The 22,658-nt window shown below is 44.1% G+C and overlaps 2 protein-coding genes across 2 annotated transcripts in view; both read right to left on the bottom strand.

Moving 5' to 3' along the window:
• Positions 1-22,658, bottom strand: part of LOC308580800 (uncharacterized protein) — a 96,696-nt gene that overhangs the window by 49,390 nt on the left and 24,648 nt on the right. The window lies entirely within an intron of this gene.
• LOC308581045 (uncharacterized protein) lies at positions 11,754-20,985 on the bottom strand. The gene is made up of 2 exons (XM_081183485.1): positions 20,903-20,985; positions 11,754-13,636 (listed from the first exon to the last, which is right to left on the bottom strand). Exon 2 carries the CDS (start codon positions 13,603-13,605, stop codon positions 12,193-12,195), a length of 1,413 nt encoding a protein of 470 aa, XP_081039611.1. The 5' UTR covers positions 13,606-13,636; positions 20,903-20,985; the 3' UTR covers positions 11,754-12,192.

Genomic DNA, 22,658 nt, shown 5'->3' with positions numbered 1-22,658 from the left:
TAAAAGTACAGTGGTACCCCGCTAGATGAATGCCCCGCTAAACGAAAAACGCGCAAGACGAAAGGGCTTTCCGATTTTTTTCCTGCTTCGCAAGATGAATTTTTCTATGGGGTTGTCTTGCAAAATGAAATTTTTTGGGGGGTCTTGCATTTATTTTGTCTTTTCTGAAAGCCGCTAAGCCCCTTATCTGCAAATTGCCGCTTATCTGTCAATTACCGCTTATCCGCTATGCCTTTGATAGCGGTGCTCCGCAAGACGAAAAACCCTGCAAGATGAAGACACCCACAGAACAGATTAATTTCGTCTTGCGGGGCACCACTGTAATAGAAATGCCTTCTGGATATACTTATATATAAACCCTGAAAGCCTTTCTATAGCATCCTTCTCCCATATTCCTAGATTGGTATATATACATCATCAGCACCACCACCATCGATTAACCATGCAGTGGAAACACTTAAGAATGGGAGCCTGAGAGAGAGGAAGAGGTATCTGGCTACTTCCTGGGAGGGGCTTCCAGAAGCAAAGAGCCGCTTTGGAGAAGGCCTTCTCCTCCCTCCTCCCCCTCAGGACCTTCCAGCTTTTTCTCTCTTCTCCTCTCCAAGGTGGACCAAGGGTTTGACTATTTGGAAAACTCAGCAGTGGCCAGAGGATTGGAAAAGAACAGTCTGCATCCCAATCCCAAAGAAGGGCAGTGCCAAAGAATCCTCCAACTACCGCACAATTGCACTCATTTCACATGCTAGCAAGGTTATGCTTAAAATTCTACAAGGAAGGCTCAAGCAGTATGTGGACCGAGAACTCCCAGAAGTGCAAGCTGGATTTAGAAGAGGCAGGAGAACCAGATACCAAATTGAAAACATGCACTGGATTATGGAGAAAGTTAGAGAGTTCCAGAAGGACATTTACTTCTGCTTCATTGACTATGCAAAAGCCTTAGACTGTGTCGACCACAGCAACTATGGCATGTTGGAGTACTGTGTCCAGTTCTGGGCACCACAATTCAAGAAGGACACTGACAAACTGGAACGTGTCCAGAGGAGGGCAACCAAAATGGTCAAAGGCCTGGAAACGATGTCTTATGAGGAACGGCTAAGGGAGCTGGGCGTGTTTAGCCTGGAGAAGAGGAGGTTAAGGGGTGATATGATAGCCATGTTCAAATATATAAAAGGATGTCACATAGAGGAGGGAGAAAGGTTGTTTTCTGCTGCTCCAGAGAAGCGGACACGGAGCAATGGATCCAAACTACAAGAAAGAAGATTCCACCTAAACATTAGGAAGAACTTCCTGACAGTAAGAGCTGTTCGACAGTGGAATTTGCTGCCAAGGAGTGTGGTGGAGTCTCCTCCTTTGGAGGTCTTTAAGCAGAGGCTTGACAACCATCTGTCAGGAGTGCTCTGATGGTGTTTCCTGCTTGGCAGGGGGTTGGACTCGATGGCCCTTGTGGTCTCTTCCAGCTCTATGATTCAATGATTCTATGAAGTTTTTAAAGAAATGGGAGTGCCTGATCACCTCATCTGTCTCCTGAAAAATCTCTATGTGGGACAAGAAGCTACAGTTAGAACTGGATATGGAACAACTGATTGGTTCAAAATTGGGAAAGGAGTACAAGGCTGTTTATTGTCTCCCTGCTTATTTAACTTATATGCAGAATTCATCATGCAAAAGGCTGGGCTGGATGAATCCCAAACCGGAATTAAGATTGCCGGAAGAATTATCAACCACCTCAGATATGCAAATAACACAACCTTGATGGCAGAAAGTGAGGAGGAATTAAAGAACCTTTTAATGAGGGTGAAAGAGGAGAGTGCAAAATATACTCTGAAGCTCAACATCAAAAAACCCAAGATCATGGCCACTGGTCCCATTACCTCCTGGCAAACAGAGTTGGACACGACTAAACAACAATAACAGCAATGCAGCCAAGGATCAGTGGGGAGAGGACTGAGCTTCCAGGGAGGAAAGGGTGAGGAAAATCAGTGGACCCCCCCCCCCTTATCAGGCAGAGTGGGCAGGAGGGAGAAGCCAAGGCAGACCCACCACCCGAGATTCCTCCTCCAGCGCCCAAGGATGGAGACATCTCTCCAAAAGGAAGAGTCTCTCTCTCCCTCTCTGCTCGGCTGGCCTCCTATCCCCCAGGGATGCTGCCATTCCTCCCTCAGCCCCCCATCTTCCTCTGCCCTCCTCCCTCCGTCCCACAGTCTCCCCTGCGCCCAGAAACCCCCTTGGCATCGCTCACCCCTCGCCCTCTGCGCTGCATCTCTCCCGGGCGCGCCAACCTCTCCATCCGGAGGGGCCTCCCAAGACGGAGATAGGGGGGGGGTCTCTATCCAAGACGGATATGGGGGGGGGTCTCTATCCAGGCCGATTTCACTTCCTTTAACCCTTTCGTGGACTCCGTCTCTCCATCAAGGGGCAGGAGTACTTCAAGGGATTCCTGCCAGGGGGGAACGGCAGAGGGCGTCATGTTTGGATCCTGGGATCAAATCCAGGGCTGCTTGGGGACGGGGATCTTCGTGGGGACCCCCTTGGTGGGCATCACGTTTCAGTTCAGGCAAGAGAGCCCGGGGGGGGTGCAGGGCAGTTCAGCCTCGCTTGAGCCCCCGGGGGAAAGAGACGCGTGTGGAGGGGAGGGCGCTGCAAAGGAGAGGGCAGCTGGATTGCACGGATCGGGGGCCTTGAGCACCTCCTGGACCCCCAGGAAAAAGAAACATGGGGGGGGGCTCCAAAGGAGATCCTGCCACGCAATCCCTGCAGGTGTTGGGCCCCCCCTTCGCAGCAGGATTGCGGGGATCGGAGCCCCTCCTTATGAGGCCCAGGAGGGGGGGGGGCTTTTTTGCGGGCAGGGGGGAAACTAGGCTGGATTTCCCCCGAGTCAAAGACCCAACTGGGGACATTTGCGTCCCCACAAAGACATCCTCCACGGCGCCCGGCTGGAGGCGCCACCTGGTGCAAAAAAACAACCCCCCCCCCGTCTAGCCCACCCCCATAGCTATGGCTCTGTTTGCAGGAGGGGTCTCTGTCTTTTCCTCTTCCCCCTAAATCGCCCCCTTTCCCCACGCAGCCTCTTTACCTCTTTGGCCTCTCTGGACCTCCGCCTCCCTTGCTCGCTGTTCCGGGTTCCTTCCCCGCAATAGAAAGCGGAGTGGGGGGGGGTGGGGGGAACTAGTCAACCCCCACCCCTCCTCACCTTCGGGAAACCCCCCACTTTCCACTTTGCCCCCCCCCCTGGAAACTTCCGACCTATAGACACTTCGGGTTCCTTGTCGCAGGCGCGCGCCTCTAGAGCAGTGTTTCCCAACCGGTGTTCCGCGGCACACTAGTGTGCCGTGAGACACCGGCTGGTGTGCCGTGGGAGGGAGGCGGGCGAGAGGCGGCGGCGGCGAGGATCCGCGTCGAGCCGGGGCGGCTCCGCGGTGGTGGTGCTGAGCGGCGGGGCAGCGCGCGCAAAAGGGAGGAGCGCGAGACAGCGGAGGAGGAGGAGGCCGGCATGTCCAGGCAGCAGCAGCAACAGCAGCAGCAGCAACTCCCGGCGACGGCTCCTCCTCCACCCGCTATCGCAGCCGCCGCCGCCTCAGCTGCCGCCGCCGCCTCAGCTGCCCTCGCTCTGCTGCCTCCTCCCACCCCGGCAAGGGGGAGGGAAAAAACGTTCACTTTTGTGCGTCCCTCCCGGCGTGACGCTGCGCGCTGACGTCACGGGGCGGGGCTTTAATGGTGGTGTGCCGCGAGATTTTTTTCCGGTAAGCAGGTGTGCCGTTGCCCAAAAACGTTTGGGAAACACTGCTCTAGAGCTCCGTTGGCAGAGCAGCCCCTGCCTGTGTTGGGATGGAAAGAGGGAGAGATGGCGCTGCCTTTGGCCTCCTGCTCTGGGGGCTCCGTCGGGAAAGGGCCCCCTCCTCCCCCCAAGTCGCCCCTCTCCCCACAGCGGAGAGTGGAAATGGGGGCGGGAGCGGGGGGCTTCCTATTTGTGTACGAGATGATGGATGGATGTTTCCCTCCACAGCAGGGTGGCAGCTGCACACTTATTCTTTCCTTATTTACTTTTGTTATTGTATCATTTCAATAGAGTTAAGTTGAGGGTCTTACGGAGACTCTTCCTGGCTCCTCAAAAAGGCCAGAAGAACAGGAAAGGCATAATCCATGTCTGCTGAAGACTGGGCTAGGTAAAAGGGAGGCAGTAATAAGACGCAGGGGCCGTGCTGATTTATTACAATTATTTGTATAGTTTAAATAATATACGTATATACGTATGTGTGACTATTATTGTTTATTTACACGATGAAACATCAACATAAAAATCTTCCCTAAGCTGGGTTGCCTTCATAAATATATATCAATATTTATTTGTTTTCCAATGATTGTTTTTCCTATGTCTTTAGCAGTTGTCTTCCAAAAAGAGTGGAAACCCATGTTTGTGAAACCCTTGTGTACACAGTGGTCTGCTTGCAGGAAGACTCCCCAGAAGCATGACTGAAGAATTAGTTCAAAATTATTATTATTATTATTATTATTATTATTATTATTATTATTATTATTAAACCCAGCCATTCTGGGTGGCTTCCAACAAAATATTAAAAATACATGAAAACATCAATCCTTAAAACCTTCCTTAAACAGAGCTGCCTTCAGATGTCTTCTAAACGTCAGATAGTTGTTTATTTATTTGATATATGATGGGAGCGCTTTCCACAGAGCAGGCGCCACTACTGAGACGGCCCTCTGCCTGGTTGCCTGTAACTTCGCTTCTCACAGTGAAGGAACCGCCAGAAGGCCCTCGGAGCTGGACCTCATTGTCCAGGCAAAACGGTGGGGGTGGAGATGCTCCTTCAGGTCTACTGGGCTGAGGCCGCTTAGGGTTTAAAGGTCAGCACCAACACTTTGAATTGTGCTCGAAAACATACTGGGAGCCAATGCAGGTCTTTCAAGACTGGTGTTGTTATGTGGTCTTGGCCGCTCCCAGTCACCTGTCTAGCTGCAGCATTCTGGATTAGTTGTCGTTTCCAGGTCACCTTCAAAGGTAGCCCCACGTAGAGCGCATTGCAGTAGTCCAAGGAGGAGATAACTAGAGCATGCACCACTCTGGAGAGACAGTCTGCGGGCAGGTAGGGTCTCAGCCTACATACCAGATGCAGCTGATAGACACTGCCATGGACACAGAATTGACCTGTGCCTCCATGCACAGCTGTGAGTCCAAAATGACTCCCAGGCTGCACACCTGGTCCTTCAGGGGCACAGTTACCCCTTTCAGGACCAGGAATTCTCCAATCTTGCCTGCCCTGTCCCCCCAAAACAATGCATCTGTCTTGTCAGGATTCAACCTCAATCCGTTAGCTGCCATACATCCTCCAACCGCCTCCAGGCACTCACACAGGACTTTCACCACTTCCACTGGTTCCAATTTGAAAGAGAGGTGGAACTGGGTATCATCCACATATTGATGAACACCCAGGCCACCCCCTTGAAGATCTCTCCCAGCGGCTTCATATTGATGTTAAAAAGCATGTGGAAGAGGACGGAACGCTGTGGCACCCCACAAGTGAGAGCCCAGAGGTCCAACACTCATCCCCCAACACCACCTTCTGGATACGACCCAGGACAAAGGAGAAGACCCATTGCATAACAGTGCTGCCAGCTCCCAGCTCCTCTACACGGTCCAGGAGGTTGTCGTGCTCAATGGTATTAAAGGCCCCTGAGAAATCCAGCAGAACTAGGAAACAGCTCTCACATTTGTACCTAGCCCACCAGAGATCATCAACCAGCACAATCAAGGCAGTTTCAGTCCCATGGTGAGGCCTGAATCCCGATTGGAAGGGATCCAAATGGTCCGCATCCTCCAGGTGTGCCTGGAGTTCTTCCACAACCACCCGCTCACTCACCTTGTCCAAGAATGGAAGATTTGAGCAGGATCTTCCCCTAAACCCAAAGGAAGCAGAAGCCCTGGGGCTGCCACATGGTGCCTCTGAGCAAAAATAGGCTCACGAGGAGACTTCTCTGGTACATGCAGCCCCTCCTTCCCCGTCTCAGAAGTAGAATTAGAAAAAGTCTTTTCATTATTCAATTGCAGTATGAAGAAAGCACTGTGGGTGTTAAGTTGTGGGTGAACATATCAGACGACACAGCGATTCTTCAAACAGCTCTTGTTTATTCACAGGCCAGAACAGAACTGAACTGAAGGGTTCAGCCAGCCTGCTTATATTCAGCTCCAGTACAACGCAACTGTAACCATTTTCTCTAACTATCCAATCACTGAACATCACTTTCAATCCCTTAGTTGCATATGTGGACCTGAGTGAAAACTATCTACAGTGAGTACATCACTAAATAATGATCTCAGGGCCAGTTGCAAGGTTTAGCAAGCAGAGAGTAGGAAGGAATGAGATAGGTTTTAGGTTATGTTTTAGGTTTTAGGTTATGTTATGCCTTAATAGGTCATGTTATATTCTGGATTTTATGTTTTTATAGATTATGTTTGAATAGGATGAGAGTGTCGGAGATACGTGCAAACGGATATGTGAACCCGGTCTTTGGGTGGGTGTTTGATTTTCGTTGTTGTGTATACTGTGTATATACGGACAATGACAATAAATTTATCTATCTATCTATCTATCTATCTATCTATCTATCTATCTATCTATCATCTATCTATCTATAACACCGGGTGTGTTTGTGCCATGGATGGCATGGTAAGAGTTAACTTTCCCCTTATACGTGGACCCTCCCTTGACCCTGTTAGGTGCAAAGGATGCTTCCTGTCTGTGCCTTAAGTCCAGTTGCAAAGGTGGGGAGAGGATTTCCATCCTCAATGCCCAGAGGTAGCTGGTAGTTCATTCCAACCTGGTGGAATGCTCTGTCCAAGAGACTAGGGCCCTGCGGGACTTGACATCTTTCCGCAGGGCCTGCAAGACAGAGTTGTTCCGCCAGGCCTTTAGTCAGGGCGCAGCCTGACCCCCTCCTCTGGCAACCTGCACAGAATTTTGTTTAATCGGTTGCCATCAATGTGATTTTAACTAATTTTTATAATGAAATATTTTTAGAATGTGTTATTATTTGATTGTTTATTTGATTGTTGTTAGCCGCCCTGAGCCCGGCTCAGCTGGGGAGGGCGGGATATAAATAAAATTTATTATTATTATTATTATTATTATTATTATGTGGGATGTAATCCATTGGAACAGTCCAATGCAACATTCCTTGTTTCCTGAGAGTGGGCACAGGCAGGGGGAGGTTACCCCAGTCAGTGTAAATTCCTGTTCCACTGGTCTGGAGCATCCTCCCCCTGGGAGATGGGCGTGGCCCTGGCTGACTCCTTAAAGGAGCCAAATCGCGCAGCCATTTTCTCTCTCTTGCTGCCATGCTCCTCTCCTGCAGCCATTTTCTTATCTTAATGTAATTTGGCTGGAATTAAGATTGCCAGAAGAAATCTCAACAACCTCACATATGCAGATGACACAACCTTGATGGCAGAAAGTGAGGAGGAATTAAAGAACCTTTTAATGAGGGTGAAAGAGGAGAGCGCAAAATATGGTCTGAAGCTCAACATCAGAAAGACGAAGATCATGGCCACTGGTTCCATCACCTGGGAAATAGAAGGGGGAGAAATGGAGGCAGTGAGAGATTTTACTTTCTTGGGCTCCATGATCACTGCAGATGGTGACAGCAGCCACGAAATTAAAAGACGCCTGCTCCTTGGGAGAAAAGCAAGAGATTGCATATACGATAGAAAACGCTTTTAGAATAAAAATAAGGCCCAAACAAGTAAAATCAAAAAAGGTTCTAGGAGATTGTTTAGTCATATTCAACTCGATAGAGATGAAAAATACAATATTGAGAGTTAATAACTTGGAGGACAATTTGAATTTAGTAGACATCTGGAGACACAAACACCCAATAGAGAAGCAATTCACCTTTTTTTCAGAACCACATAAGAGCTGGGGCAGAATTTATCAAATCTGGGTCTCAAGAGAACTTACATTAAGAACTCTAAAATGTGAAATTCAACCGAGAACCCTCTCTGATCACAATTCGATAATGTTGGAAATAAAAGGTGTATCACAGAGCGGGTTCAGATGGAGAATGAATGAATATTTATTGGAGAATGAAGAAGTCATTGAAAAGGCCAAAGCCACTTTAAAAGATTATTTCAATTTGAATCTTAATAAAGAAACAAGTATAGATGTAGTCTGGGATGCTAGTAAAGCGGTCCTAAGAGGTTTTTTTATTCAGCAGAATAGCTATAAGAGGAAAGTAAGAGAACAAAAGAAAGAGGAAATTCTTAGTCAGTTAAGAGAATGCGAGAAAAAATTAATAGCAAATCCGAAAGACAAACAAAATATACAAATAACAAAAATATTACAAACAAAGTATTCAATGCTAACAAGTCAAGAAATTGAATGGAAAATTAAGTTAATGAAACAAAAATACTTCGAATCAGCTAACAAAACAGGTAAATTATTAGCTTGGCAATTGTGAAGAAGGCAAAAACAAAATGTGATAAATAAGATAAAAATGGAGGAGCAATTGATAGAAGACCCAAAAGAAATACAGGAAAATTTCCTCAAATTTTATGAGAAATTGTATAAAAAGGTAGAGGAAGAAATAATCCGAATAGAAAAATACTTAGAAGACTGCAGCGGGAAGACTATAACAGAGGAAGAAAGAACCCAATTAAATAAACCCATAAAGTAGAAGAGGTCCAGGATGCGATAAGAAAGATGAAATTAGGAAAAGCCCCGGGACCAGATGGCTTGTCAGCTAAATATTATAAAGTATTAGAAAATCAATTAACACCAGTGCTATATGACATTATGAATAATATATTGAGAGGAGGAAGGATACCAGAAACATGGAAAGAGGCCTACATCACAATGATCCCTAAACCCGATACGGACAAACTTAATATTAAAAACTATAGGCCCATATCATTATTAAATAATGATTACAAAATCTTCGCAGAGGTAATGGCAAGTAGACTCAAAAGATGTATAGCAAATCTAATTCATAAGGATCAAGCAGGATTCCTTCCAAATAGGTTACTCAAAGACAATGTAAGGCATACCATAAATATCATTGAATATTTGGAGTGTAAGAATGAAGTACCTGCGGTGCTGATTTTTATCGATGCGGAGAAGGCATTCGACAATGTCTCATGGCCGTTCCTACTAAAAAGCATGGAGAAAGCAGGGCTAGAGGGTGAATTTATGGAAGGAATAAAAGGAATCTATACGAATCAATCTGCCAAATTGATTATAAACAACAATTTAACAAATTCATTTAAAATTGAAAAAGGAACAAGACAAGGTTGCCCTCTATTCCTGCTTTTATTCATTATGGTATTAGAGGTAATTACGAACAAAATAAGAGCAACACCAGAGATTCGAGGGATCAAAGTAGGAAGGAAAGAACACAAACTAAAAGCGTATGCAGACGATTTGATGTTATCCCTGGAAGAGCCGCAAAATAGCGTCAGTAAGGCTCTGGAAATATTAGAAGAATATGGCAAACTATCCAGTTTTAAATTGAATAAATCAAAGACAAAAATGCTGACTAAAAATCTGGGAAAAGATGAAAGAGAAAAATTAGAGATACAGAATGGAATCAAGGTGGCTAAAAAAATAAAATATCTAGGAATTTGGCTAACTACAAAAAATATAAACTTAATTCAGGATAATTACTTGACAACATGGAAGGAAATTAAAAAAGATCTAGATACGTGGAACAGAGTGAAACTTTCGTGGTCGGGAAGGATGGTGGCAATAAAAATGAACATACTCCCAAGAATGTTATTCTTGTTCCAAAACATCCCTGTGATTAGAGGTTCCACAATGTTTAAGGATTGGCAGAAAACTCTTTCGAAATTTATATGGCAAGGGAAAAGACCAAGAATTAGATTCAAATTACTCACAGATCGAAAAGAAAGAGGGGGATTCTCGGTGCCAAATTTGAAATTATACTTCGAGGCCTCCTGCCTTTGTTGGATCAAAGATTGGATTAATTTGGAAAACACCGACCTCTTAGACCTAGAAGGTTTCAACAATAGGTTTGGTTGGCACGCCTACTTGTGGCTAAAGAAAGAAAAGGTACATAAAGGGTTTTCAAGTCATATTATTAGAGGGCCACTATATGAAGTTTGGGAGAAAAATAAAAAACTTTTAGAATGGAAGACCAATTGACATTTTAACAACCAAAAAAGCAAATATGGAAGGAGAAAGATTGACCTACAAAGACCTACTGATAAGATCAGAAAGTGGCTGGAAATTGAGAACATATGAAGAGCTGAAAGACAAATTAACAGGCTGGCTGCAGTATCATCAAATATACGCAATATGAATCGAAGACCAAAAAGTAGGGATAAGTGAGAAAAAAATCTAAATTTCAAATAGAAATAATTGAAGGCAAAACCAAGTTATTATCCAAAATGTATGATATATTATTGGAATGGGACACTAAAGATGAAGAAATAAAGGAGGTTATGATAAAATGGGCAATGGTTTGGGATACAATATAGAATACGAAAAGTAGTCGAAATTATGGAGTTATGGAATGAAATTCACGGCAAGCGTCACGCTTAGAAAAAAAGATGTATAGGTGGTACATCACACCAGCAAAATTAGGAAAAATGTACAAAACAGGAAATAAGGCCTGCTGGAAGTGTAAAATTAAAGAAGGCAATTTCTACCATATGTGGTGGACTTGAGAGGAAATAAAGAAATTTTGGGACCTGATTTATAACGAGTTTAAAAAAATATTTAAATACACTTTCCCTAAAAGACCAGAGGCCTTCCTATTAGGAATAATTGGGGATGAAATTAAAAAAGAAGATAAAACAGTATTCCAATATTCGACAGTAGCGGCTAGAATATTAATTGCACAAAATTGGAAAAGTCCAAATACCCCAACTGTCAGAGATTGGCAAACAAAATTATTTGAATATTTTGAATTAGCAAAAATGACGCAAAAAATTAGAAACTAAAGAAATACAAAGTTTATTAGCGATTGGAATAAATTTATGGTATATATTGAAGGAAACTATAGAAACTTAAAATCTACAGCAGGTCTGATATAAATCTTATGATGCATTAACAACTCTTAGCTGCAGAAAAAAGAAAGAATTTTTATCAAGAAGCCCGAAATCGGGAGGGAAGGAGGTCAATACGTGTGTAGAGGAAAGATCTAAATATCTAAAGATATAAAGATTCAAGGAGTAAGACAAGGAACTATAACGGAAATTGAGAAGGGCAAAAATGGATCTTTCCTGGTTCATCAAACTGCAAAAATTGATGATCTTGTTGAAATGCTATGTTTAGAAAATGCAAATGAGAAGGAAACACCTATGGTGTGTGGTTTCACCTTTACAGGTGAAGATAAGCCATTTCCTAACAAAACTTTGTATTGTTCAGCTACAGGCAAGCTAAATTTCATTCAAAGAATCTCAAGACCAGATATAACTTATGCTTTTCACTTTCTGCAAAATTTGTGGGAAAGCAATGTTTCTCTGCTCTTAAGAGAGTGGTAATGTACCTTAAACATACCAAACATTATAGGTTGCAGTTTACAAGTATTGACAAAGGTTTTGAAATTTTCTGCGATGCATCTCATGCAGTGGAACAAAATAATTGCAGGGATGTGTCTGGTATGGTGTTTTGTTATAACGGTTGTCCATTTGAATGGAGGTCCCAGACACAAACCATTATTTGTCTCTCCACAACAGAGAATGAATTATGTTATGAATTATATTTATACAAAATATGCTTCATGTTTTTGTTCCACAATAATGAACCGCAGGAGAAATGTTGAATGGTCACTTTAAAATGTGAAGGTTCGTTATTGTTTCACAAGTTGTGTATGTCTTTAAGGGCCAGAGCCAGGGCAAAAAACGAGACCCAGTCTTACAGCTGTGAAACATAGTAGGTGCTACTGAGGTGGGTTAATCAAGCTGTGTCAGCATTTGGGCATAGTATATAATGAGCAGCAACTAGCTCCCTCATTACCCTGGGGTTGGTGGTTGGGTCTGGTTTGTTGTTGATGTATTTAGTGTACAAGGAGTTTTTGTTATTGTTATTAAAACCTTGTTTAAGTTATTTTTGAGTCCCTTTTTAATGCATGGTCTCCCCAGCAAGCTCTCTGCAGCGCTACTAAACAGCAAATAGCAAAGAGTTTTCACTTCAACTGAAGCTCCTTCCACACTCTATACATTCAAATGGTTTTTCCCATGTGTGTTCGTTGATGTTGTTTACAGTGTCCACTTTGACTGAAGCTCTTTCCACACTCTATACATTCAAATGGTTTTTCCCCTGTGTGAGTTCGTTGATGTTCTCTTAAGTGTCCCCTTTGACTGAAGGTTTTCTCACACTGCATACAATTAAATGGTTTCTCCCCTGTGTGAGTTCGCTGATGTTTTCTAAGGGTTTCGCTTAGACTGAAGCTCTTTCCACACTCTATACATTTAAATGGTTTTTCCCCTGTGTGAGTTCTTTGATGTCGTCTATATTGTCCACTTTGACTGAAGCTCTTTCCACACTCTATACATTTGAATGGTTTCTCCCCTGTGTGAGTTCGCTGATGTTTTCTAAGGGTTTCACTTAGACTGAAGCTCTTTCCACACTCTATACATTCAAATGGTTTCTCACCTGTGTGAGTTAGATGATGTCGTCGAAGTTTCCCACTGTTAGAGAAGCTCTTTCCACACTCTATACATTTAAATGGTTTCTCCCCTGTGTGAGTTCGATGATGTAGTCGAAGTTTCCCACTATCACTGAAGCTCTTTCCACACTCTATACATTTAAATGCTTTCTCCACTGTGTGAGTTCGTTGATGTAGTCTATAGTGTCCACTTTGACTGAAGCTCTTTCCACACTCTATACATTTAAATGGTTTCTCCCCTGTGTGAGTTTGATGATGTAGTTGAAGTTTCCCACTATCACTGAAGCTCTTTCCACACTCCATGCATCTGAATGGTTTCTCCCCTGTGTGAGTTCGCTGATGTATTCTAAGGTTTCCCCTTTGACTGAAGCTCTTTCCACACTCTATACATTCAAATGGTTTCTCACCTGTGTGAGTTAGATGATGTCGTCGAAGTTTCCCACTGTTAGAGAAGCTCTTTCCACACTCCATGCATCTGAATGGTTTCTCCCCTGTGTGAGTTAGATTATGTCGTTGAAGTTTCCCACTATTAGAGAAGCTCTTTCCACACTCTATACATTTAAATGGTTTCTCCCCTGTGTGAGTTCGATGATGTAGTCGAAGTTTCCCACTATCACTGAAGCTCTTTCCACACTCCATGCATCTGAATGGTTTCTCACCTGTGTGAGTTCGTTGATGTAGTCTTAAGTGTCCGCTTTGAGTGAAGCTCTTTCCACACTCTATACATTCAAATGGTTTTTCCCCTGTGTGAGTTCGTTGATGTAGTCTTAAGTGTCCGCTTTGACTGAAGGTTTTCCCACACTGCATACATTTAAATGGTTTCTCCCCTGTGTGAGTTCGATGATGTTTTCTAAGGGTTTCACTCCGATTGAAGCTCTTTCCACACTCTATACATTCAAATGGTTTCTTCGTTATTCCTTTTGAATTTACAGATGGCCCCCCAGAACTCTTGCCTGTCTTCTCCATCGTCTGCTTCAGAGTGCAGGGAGACAAAATCCTGTTGGTATTTCAAGGGAGAGAACAAAGGAAGATGATATACATCAAGTTCAATTGGCAGTCATCCCAATTAGTATTTATAATTATGATGTGCCACCAGATCTCGTGCCCGTTTTCTGACACAGGACTATCCTAGTGTAAATTCTCTGCCTAGGCCTCTCTCACTGTCCTTTCTCCATTTGCATCACTCCTGGACGTACCTCCTCTATTTCAAAGCGGAATCTGTGTCACACTGAAGAAGCTCGATATTAAACATCAATATATAACTGCACTTAATGGAAACTTCAGCCTTGGATATTTAGCATTGATTCGTTCATGGGATGAAGCTGTTAGTTTTATTGCTGGAGACACAAATTTATTTCTGATCTATCAAATACATTAATAGTATTATGTCATGGGGTGTTGGGGCTGGGATAGTACCTTTCGTGGGGGACATATAGGGCTCCTTCTGGGGCGATTGGTCCACCATTAATCCCCAACCTGTACTCAGCTCTCACCTGTGGGTCCTAGACGCTGTCAGCATGCAACAGCAGACACAACCCAGGAAAAGCTTCGACAGGCCATCTAAACCAGTTGAGGATAATTGATGGGTCTCAATCCCTTGATGAGTCGGGGACTTTCACTGCATGCGATGTCAGGCTCTGGCACAATGAGCAGACGAGACCAATAGTGTCTCCAATGGTCAAGCAGGTGGTTTATGCAAGTGCCATAGAGGGAAGTGAGGGGCTCATCAACCTGGGAAGGGAGGCCAAGCAGCAGAAGGAAAACTCTGATCCTAAACCTCTGCTGCCTTGCGTGAATATCTTCAGGAAAAGAAGAGGCTAAGAAGTAAACGCTACACAAATCGGGAGTGGAGTCCTTAAGATGATTGTGTTGGAGTGTTGTGGGTATCAAGGAGTGAACACTAAGCTAAGTGGAAATGCTGACTCAGTTTCATGTGGTGAGAAAGCATCCCAAGAGATGGGGCGCTGCCTAAGTGATCTACAGCCAGCTAGTATACAGAGGTATGCTTAACTTCTCCACACTGGCTTCTCCCCTGTATGTAGGAAGGCTGATTTATGGTACTTTATGATGCTGCAGGACTGCAGCTGGAATAAAGCCCTCCTTGAATCATAGAATCATAGAGTTGGAAGAGACCACAAGGGCCATCGAGTCCAACCCCTTGCTAAGCAACATGTTGGATGGAGTCTTTGTACGCCTCCTTCCGGTAACTCCTGTGGCCAAGCTGGGGCCAAAAATATTGCTCTGCTTCCCTTTGGACCATATCAAGAAGGTTGAAAAGGTAGGGCTGCCATAGGTCTGTCCCCCCTCCCGGGAATCGAGGAGGATTTTCACAAGATCGGCAAAAGGTCCACCCAGACGTATGGCAAGGCTGCCGTTTCTTGTGAGGAGAACCAGAACTTACAGGGTTAAACTGTTCTGTATGAAGTCTCACATCCTGAGGCCTGGTTTTGTTCACATACGTGAGTGTCAGAGCTGCTTCCAGATCCTAGCTCACAGAGGATCACGCTAGCCAGCGGTCACTTTATAAAAGTCTTTATGGAGTTACAGTTTCCATTCTCAAGCTGCTGCGCGCAACTCTACGTCTTATGGGTTAGACCGGCGAAGCTCCGTCTGAGTCTCCGCCCCCTGTGCACCAGCTTACTAACCTAGCCTTACTCCACCTTTTCCGCCTGACCGTTCTTCTCTGGGTCCCTCTGCCCCCCGTGGTCTCTTCCTTCCGGGACTCTTCTGACGCGGACCCCCTGGACCCTCCTGTCTCCTTGCGCCGGGCTTTAGGACCTGGCTCCATTTCCGGGCTGCTTACTGCGCCACCTTCCTGTGCATTTGAACTTGGCACGCGCGCCCAACCTTCGACTTTCCGCCTGACCGTTTCTTCGCTCCCCGATGGAGGTGTGGCCACTCCTGACTCGTGCCCTCCCTCCTGTTGCGAGCTGCCAGCGCTCGATACCTGGCGCCCTTCTTCTCCCCTGCTCTCTGTTGGTGACGCTGGTCCCGATTTCCAACTGCTCCCCTCTGAGCCCCCTCTGGACCCTTCTCCCTGGGGTGTCCCCCTAGGCTCCCCCCTTGCTCTGGCCACTGGTGCTCCTTTCTGTGAATCTTCTGATTCACTGGAAAGACTCGGAGATCTCGGGTCGTCGTCATCACTCATCTTTTCTTCTGCCTCCTCCCCCTCGCTCTCTGTTTCCTCCCTTGCCCTCGCCTCTGCTCCTGAACCCCTGAGAGTGAGTTACTTTCGCTTTTAGCTGTTGAGCCGGAGAGAATGTTCGCCGGATCTCTGGGGTGATTTATGATGTTTTTTCTGTACATAATAAAGCCTTCGTAGATTAAGCAAGAAGCCTGTGTACAGACTGGGATTTATCACCCACACAAGTCAAAACCGCTGCTGCGATACTCTGCTTGGAGTCAGGAAGAGAGCTTGAGAGTCAAGCCGGCACAGGGAAGCGTGCCAGACTCCATTACATTCCGAAGATTTCTATGGTGGGAAACATCAGGAAAGCTCAAAAGCTGCTTCTTTTGGGGAGAATTTGTATATTTGTATTTTTAGAAAGCTCAACAACTCTGTCCGGATTTTTGCATTTTTAAATGGGGCCACCCTGCTGGAGAAGATGGCCTTGTCGTGTAGGCAGCCCAGGACCTCCACACACACTGCCCTGTATTCTGCGGGGGTCACGTCTGTGCTTCTAACACCCCTGCTTGACTTCAACCTCATGGAGACTCTACATTGTGTCTCGAGGCAGATGGATGTCAACAAAAGGGGGTGGAAGGAAAGAATCTGATTTTTTAGAGAGGAGGTGCAGTCAGAGATGCTTCCACCAGAAGAGATTGTGAGGGGGAAAACCATCTTTAGATGACATTTAGGATCCCTGCCTCCTATTGGAGAAGTCCACCACGGGACCTTAGGTTCCATCAGGTCTTTATATTTTTCCCATACAGCAAAGAGTGATTTTCTTATTATATGGTTGGTAAAAATTTTATGAATTTTCGCTTTTCCATATATCAGGTAGGCGTGCCATCCCCAACGGTTGTCAAAACCTTCCAGGTCCAAGAGGTCCAGATCCTGCAACGTGCACCAATCTTTTAGCCAGGTGAAACAGGCTGCCTCGTAGTAAAGTTTTAAGTCGGGTAGGGAAAAGCCTCCTTTCTCTTTTATGTCTATTAAGATCAGGTGTTTAATCCTAGGTTTCTTCCCTTCCCACAGGAATTTGGAAATTTCTCTTTGCCATATCCTAAGACAACCTGCTTCGCCCAGTATTGGAATCATTTGAAATAAAAAGATTAACTTTGGAAGCACATTCATCTTTATAATGGAAATCCTACCCAGAAATGTTAATTTTAGTTTACTCCAGGTTACAAAGTTTTTTCTAATCTCTAACCAAGTTTTGGTGTAATTATCCTGAAATAAGTTTATGTTCTTGGGGGATGATCCAAATACCCAAGTATTTCGCTTCTGAGGAGATTTTCAGGCCCGATATTTTTTCTAAGTCGTCCTTTTCTTCTGTGGTTACATTTTTAACAAGCATTTTTGTTTTTGTTATATTCAGCTTAAAGCCTGCCACTTCTCCAAATTCTATAATCAATTCCAGCACTCTTTTCAGACTTTCTTTAGGGGTTTCAGTCATAACAAGTAAATCCGCAAAAGCTTTAATTTTATATGTTTTGTTTCTCAGAGTGATGCCTTTAACAAGCTGATCCTTTCTTATCTGATTGTTCAAGACTTCCATCACCAAGATAAATATCAGTGGAGACATTGGGCAGCCCTGTCTGGTTCCCTTGTTTATTTTGCACTCCTCAGTCATTCTTCCGTCGATTATCAATTCTGCATATTGTTCCGAATAGATGGCATTTATTCCTTTACAAATATTTTCTCCCAGTCCGATTTCTTCCATTAATTTTTTCATAAATTTCCAGGACACGTCAAAAGCTTTTTCAGCGTCCACCAACATAATAGCTGCTGGTTTATCAATTTTAATATCCAAATATTCTAATACATTTATCACACATCTCATGTTGGATTGCATAAATCGTCCGGGAAGAAATCCGGTTTGATCTTTATGAATTATCTCTTTCAGCACCATTTTTAATCTATTTGCAAGAATGTCTGCAAATATCTTGTAATCGTTATTTAGCAGTGCAATGGGTCTGTAATTGGCCATGTTTGAGGCATCTGTTCCCTGTTTGTGGATAAGAGTAATAAAGCTGTCCTTCCAGGTTTTCGGTAGCTTTCCAGTTGCCAGATTATTCATTAGGTCTTTCATGGGAAGAAATAATGCCTGTTCTAACTTTTTATAGTAATTAGCTGGGAGACCATCTGGGCCCAGTGTCTTTCCTAATTTTGATCTCTGTATAGCTTGTTGCACCTCCATAGCTGTTATTGGTGAGTTCAAGATTTCAGTATTATTGGTAGTTTATTTCTGCCCAAATAATCAATTATTTTTTCTAGAGTCTCTGGACCTTCTTTATATAGTTTTCCGAAAAAACTAGCAAAAGTTTTACTAATTTCCTTCGGTTTTTGAATCCATTTGTCTTCAATTTTAATTTTATTGATAATTCTATCTTCCCTTTTCTTCTTTAATTGCCAGGCCAGAAGTATGCCAGGTTTATTTGCAAACTCAAAATTTCTATGTCGCAACCATTTTATCTTCCATTCTGTCTCTCCATTTATTATCATGGAGAATTGCGTCTGTAAAATTTTTATATTTTGCTTAATTAGTTCATCATCTGGTTTTTGGAAAAGGATCCTTTCCTTTTTTCTAATTTCCTCCCAAATCTCCATTTTCTTCTTCTCCTTTATTTTCCTTTGGAATGCATTTTGTTGGAGAAAGAAGCCTCTTATGACGGCTTTACCCGCGTCTCAAACCGTCTCTAGATCTACTCCTTGATTTAAATTAAACTTAAAATATTCTTCTAAGATTTGCTTGGCCTTCTGTACAGTTTTTTCATCGTTTAACATACTCTCATTAAGTTGCCACCTTTTAATCTTTTCTTCTTTTCCTTTAAAGTTAACCCAGACTGTGCTATGATCTGAAATTGTCCTTGGATGTATTTCTGCTTTTGTAATATTATTTAATAAATCCTTTGTTGTCCAGACCGTGTCGTTTCGTCCCGCCGATTTATGTGGCTCTGAATAGTGTGTAAATTCTTTCTCTGTTGGATTCTTAAACCTCCAAGCGTCAAACAAATTCAGGAGTTCTATTAATTGGAAAAATGTAGTTGGGAGTTTGTTCTGCCTCTTTTTCTTCTTCTTTATTGTTCTGTCCATGTTTGGATTGACTACTCCATTAAAATCTCCTAATAATATAATTTCTCCCCCTAGATATTCTATGACTTTTTCTTCCAAGAATTGATAGAATTCGGATTTTCTTTCATTTGGTGCATAAACTCCAATAACTATCACTTTTTCATTATTGATCTTAACTTCTATAATCACTGTTCAACCTTTTTCATCATTGTAAAGCAGTTTTGGCTCCAGCTAAGGTTTTACATAGATTACCACCCCTCTCTTTTTTTCTTTACTTGATGCAATAAACTCAAGCCCCAATCTTTTGTTTATTAATACTCTTTTACCGTATTCTTCGCCCCATAAGACGCACCTAGATTTTTGGGGGGGAAATAAAGGGGAAAAAATTTATTTCCCCCCCAGGTGCGCTGCGCTACACCAGGAGCTTGGGGCGTGCGGAGCTCAGCATGCCCCAAACTTCTGCGTGCCGGCAAGGTCTCCGCTAGCGTGGGAGAGCCGGGCGCCTCTCCCAGGGCTACCGGACCCCTGCGCTAATCCAGAAGCTTGGGGCGAGCTGAGGTCAGCGCGCCCCAAGCTTCTGCGTGCCGGCAAGCAGTCCGCTAGCCTTGGGAGAGCCGCGGGGCTCTCCCAGGGCTAGCGGATCGCTGCGCTACACCAGGAGCTTGGGGCGTGCTGAGCTCAGCGCGCCCCAAGCTTCTGCGTGCGCGCAAGCAGTCCGCTGCCGCCCCAAGCCTCGCGCACCCGGCGGGACCAGCTGCCGGGTGCGCGAGGTTTGCAGACACTCGCCCGAAGCAGGGGGAGCCCTCCGGAGGGCTCCCCGTGCTTCGGGCGACAGGCTGCCACCCCAAGCCTCGCGCACCCGGTGGGACCTCCTGCCGGGTGCGCGAGGCTTGCAGGCATTCGCCCCATAAGACGCACCCCGATTTCCCCTTCATTTTTGGAGGGGAAAAAGTGTGTCTTATGGGGCGAAAAATACGGTATGTTTTTCAGTTACATGGGTTTCTTGCAGACAGATTAGATCATATTTTTGCTTTACCAGAATATGTTCCACCTTGTTCCTTTTTGATTTTGCATTTAAACCATTTACATTCCAAGTAATAAATTTATAATCCATACTTTATTTCTTATGATACATGAACGGATTAATAAAAAATAATAAATAAATAAATTTACACATTCAAGGTCTCAGTATACGTTTAATAAATTCCCTTCTTAGATCTGTCTCCTAACTCTCAACTGTTTGTTCAATTTCCTCTGATTCTCAGTTCAGAACCTTCACATCTATTCCCTGGTTGGCCGTCTTCTGGAATATAAACCAGACCTAATTGAGGGTATCATCCAGACCTTCATTTAGTGTGGGCACCTTGGATTTGGAGTATAGGTATCAATCATAATCCCTGAAAACATGTCTCACACCCACCTGGATCTCTCAAGTGAGTCTGAGCCTCTAGAGGAATCCTCTATGCTGCGGTGGGCACCTCTGGCCCTCCAGATGTGGTTGGACTCAAAGTACCATCAGCCCAAGCAAGGATGGCCAAGGTCCAGGGATGATGGGAGTTCTACTGGAACAACATCTGGAGGGACACACTTTCTCCATCTTCTAAAAAAGCTAAATATCTGTATTGTTTCCTCCTTCCTCCGTGATGTGTAACATCTTCTGATACACTCCAACCAACTACACACATTCCCTAATCCTGCACCATTTACTTCCTGAGGCGGCTCCATTGTGTCCACCTTCTCAGAACCACCCACCATTTCAGTAGCAGTCCTTCAGTTCCCAGCTATTACTCTCCCTCCCCCTACGGAGGAATTATTCATCTGAATCCCAGGGGCTGGGAGTCCTGAGTGGGGAGACAGCTGTTGGCCCTGCTGGGGGGGGGGGGTTCTCCTTGCCTGGTCCTTGTGAGAAGAGGATGATGGACGAGGTGGGCCCTGATCCTACTCCAGCAGGACATTTCTCACGTTCCCACAAAATGAAACGAGACCTACAAAGATACCGTCTCCCAGGCAAGAGGAAGGACTTACCTCTCAAAGTCTCTGTATTTTTCTGTTTCAAAGAAGGAGTTGAGCTCAGACTTGCAGATCAGATTCTCTCCTGTGCGGAATAAGTAAAACCGAAGTGCTATTTACGTCACTGGAGAAGTATTCAAAAATATTCATGTGTTGAAGAAAGTATAACAAAGTAGCTGAGGTCCCGTTAAGAGCTTATAAAAGTATTATGGTCTCAGCATTTGTGGGCTGCAGGCTGAGGGTGTGGACTGTGGAGCAGGAATACTCGCAATCTCCATTATCCTGAGAGCCTCTTTGTAGGTTTTGCATAGTTATTTTGGAATTCCTACCGCAATATCGGCTCATGAAAAGTTACGGATGGAGAAAATTACACGGTTGCTGTAAACGATCATCCCACACGCAAACTCTCACTCACATACAGTCTCTATAAAAAAATTCCTTCCAGTAGCACCTTAAAGACCAACTAAGTTAGTTCTTGGTATGAGCTTTCGTGTGCATGCACACTTCTTCAGATACACTGAAACAGAAGTTGCCAGATCCTTCTATATAGTGAGAAGGTGGGGAGGGGTATTACTCAGAAGGGTGGTGGGAATGGGAGATAGGCAGATAGCTGGGATAGCTGCATGCACACGAAAGCTCATAGCAAGAACTAACTTAGTTGGTCTTTAAGGTGCTACTGGAAGGAATTTTTTTATTTTGACTATGGCAGACCAACACGGCTACCTATCTGTAACTGATACAGTCTCTAATTTTGGCAAGCTCCTGTAATACTGGCAATTCCAGGCCTGCAGATGCACAGCGCTGAGTGTAGAGCCTCCAGCCACAGGTATTGTCTATCATGGAAATGCCCCAGACTGGGACAGATTATGGATCTTTGGATGCTGATAGATCGTACCTCACTCTGACATTGCCTACAATAAATAAAAGTAATAGAAATGCCTTCAGGATATACTTATATATAAACCCTGAAAGCCTTTCTATAGCATCCTTCTCCCACATTCCTGGATTGGTATATATACATCATCAGCACCACCAGCACCACCGATTAACCATGCAGTGGAAAGGATTATCTTTTAAATTTCAAGGATGGAAACAAAGAATAACAACTGTCGGAGAGAAAGAAAGATTTTTGGAGAAAAACGCAAAAGAGCTTGGAATGGAAAGTTCTTCTTCATTAGGAGCAGGGGCAGTGGACCCCTAACAAATCAGGATGTCTTTGAAAATCTACTCCTGGAATGTGACTGGTCTAAATTCGCGTTTTAAGAAGAATCAAGTTTATCACGTACTGGCAAGACAGAATTTGGACATAATTTGTCTACAAGAAACACATGTTACAAGGCTTCATAGGAAAATTCTCCAAAATAAGAAACTTGAGCAGGAATTTATTTCATCCGACAAAGTGAAAAAAAGAGGTGTGTTTTTTTATGTTAAAGAAAAATGGAACCCCAAATTGTTGTTTAAAGATGAGGAAGGGAGGTACACGGCAGTTGAAATTACGCCACAAGGCGATAAATTTCTTTTGCTGGGAATTTATGCACCAAATGATAGCAAAGTGGAATTTTTTAAGAATCTGGACTTAAAACTCATGGATTACAAATTGATTTTAATGGGAGACCTGAATGGAGTAGCATCAGCATTAATGGATAAAACACAGGGTCAGAAAAATCCAGGTTCTGGCAGACTACCAAAGATTTTCTTTGATATGATTGATAAATACGATTTGTGGGATATATGGAGGCTACGAAATCCAATGGAGAGAGATTTCACTTTT

Source organism: Podarcis bocagei, assembly GCF_964188305.1.
Source record: "Podarcis bocagei genome assembly, chromosome: 2".
In the NCBI taxonomy this organism is placed as follows: domain Eukaryota; kingdom Metazoa; phylum Chordata; class Lepidosauria; order Squamata; family Lacertidae; genus Podarcis; species Podarcis bocagei.
Note: the sequence above shows the minus strand (reverse complement) of the source record. Positions and strands in the feature narration are given on the sequence as shown.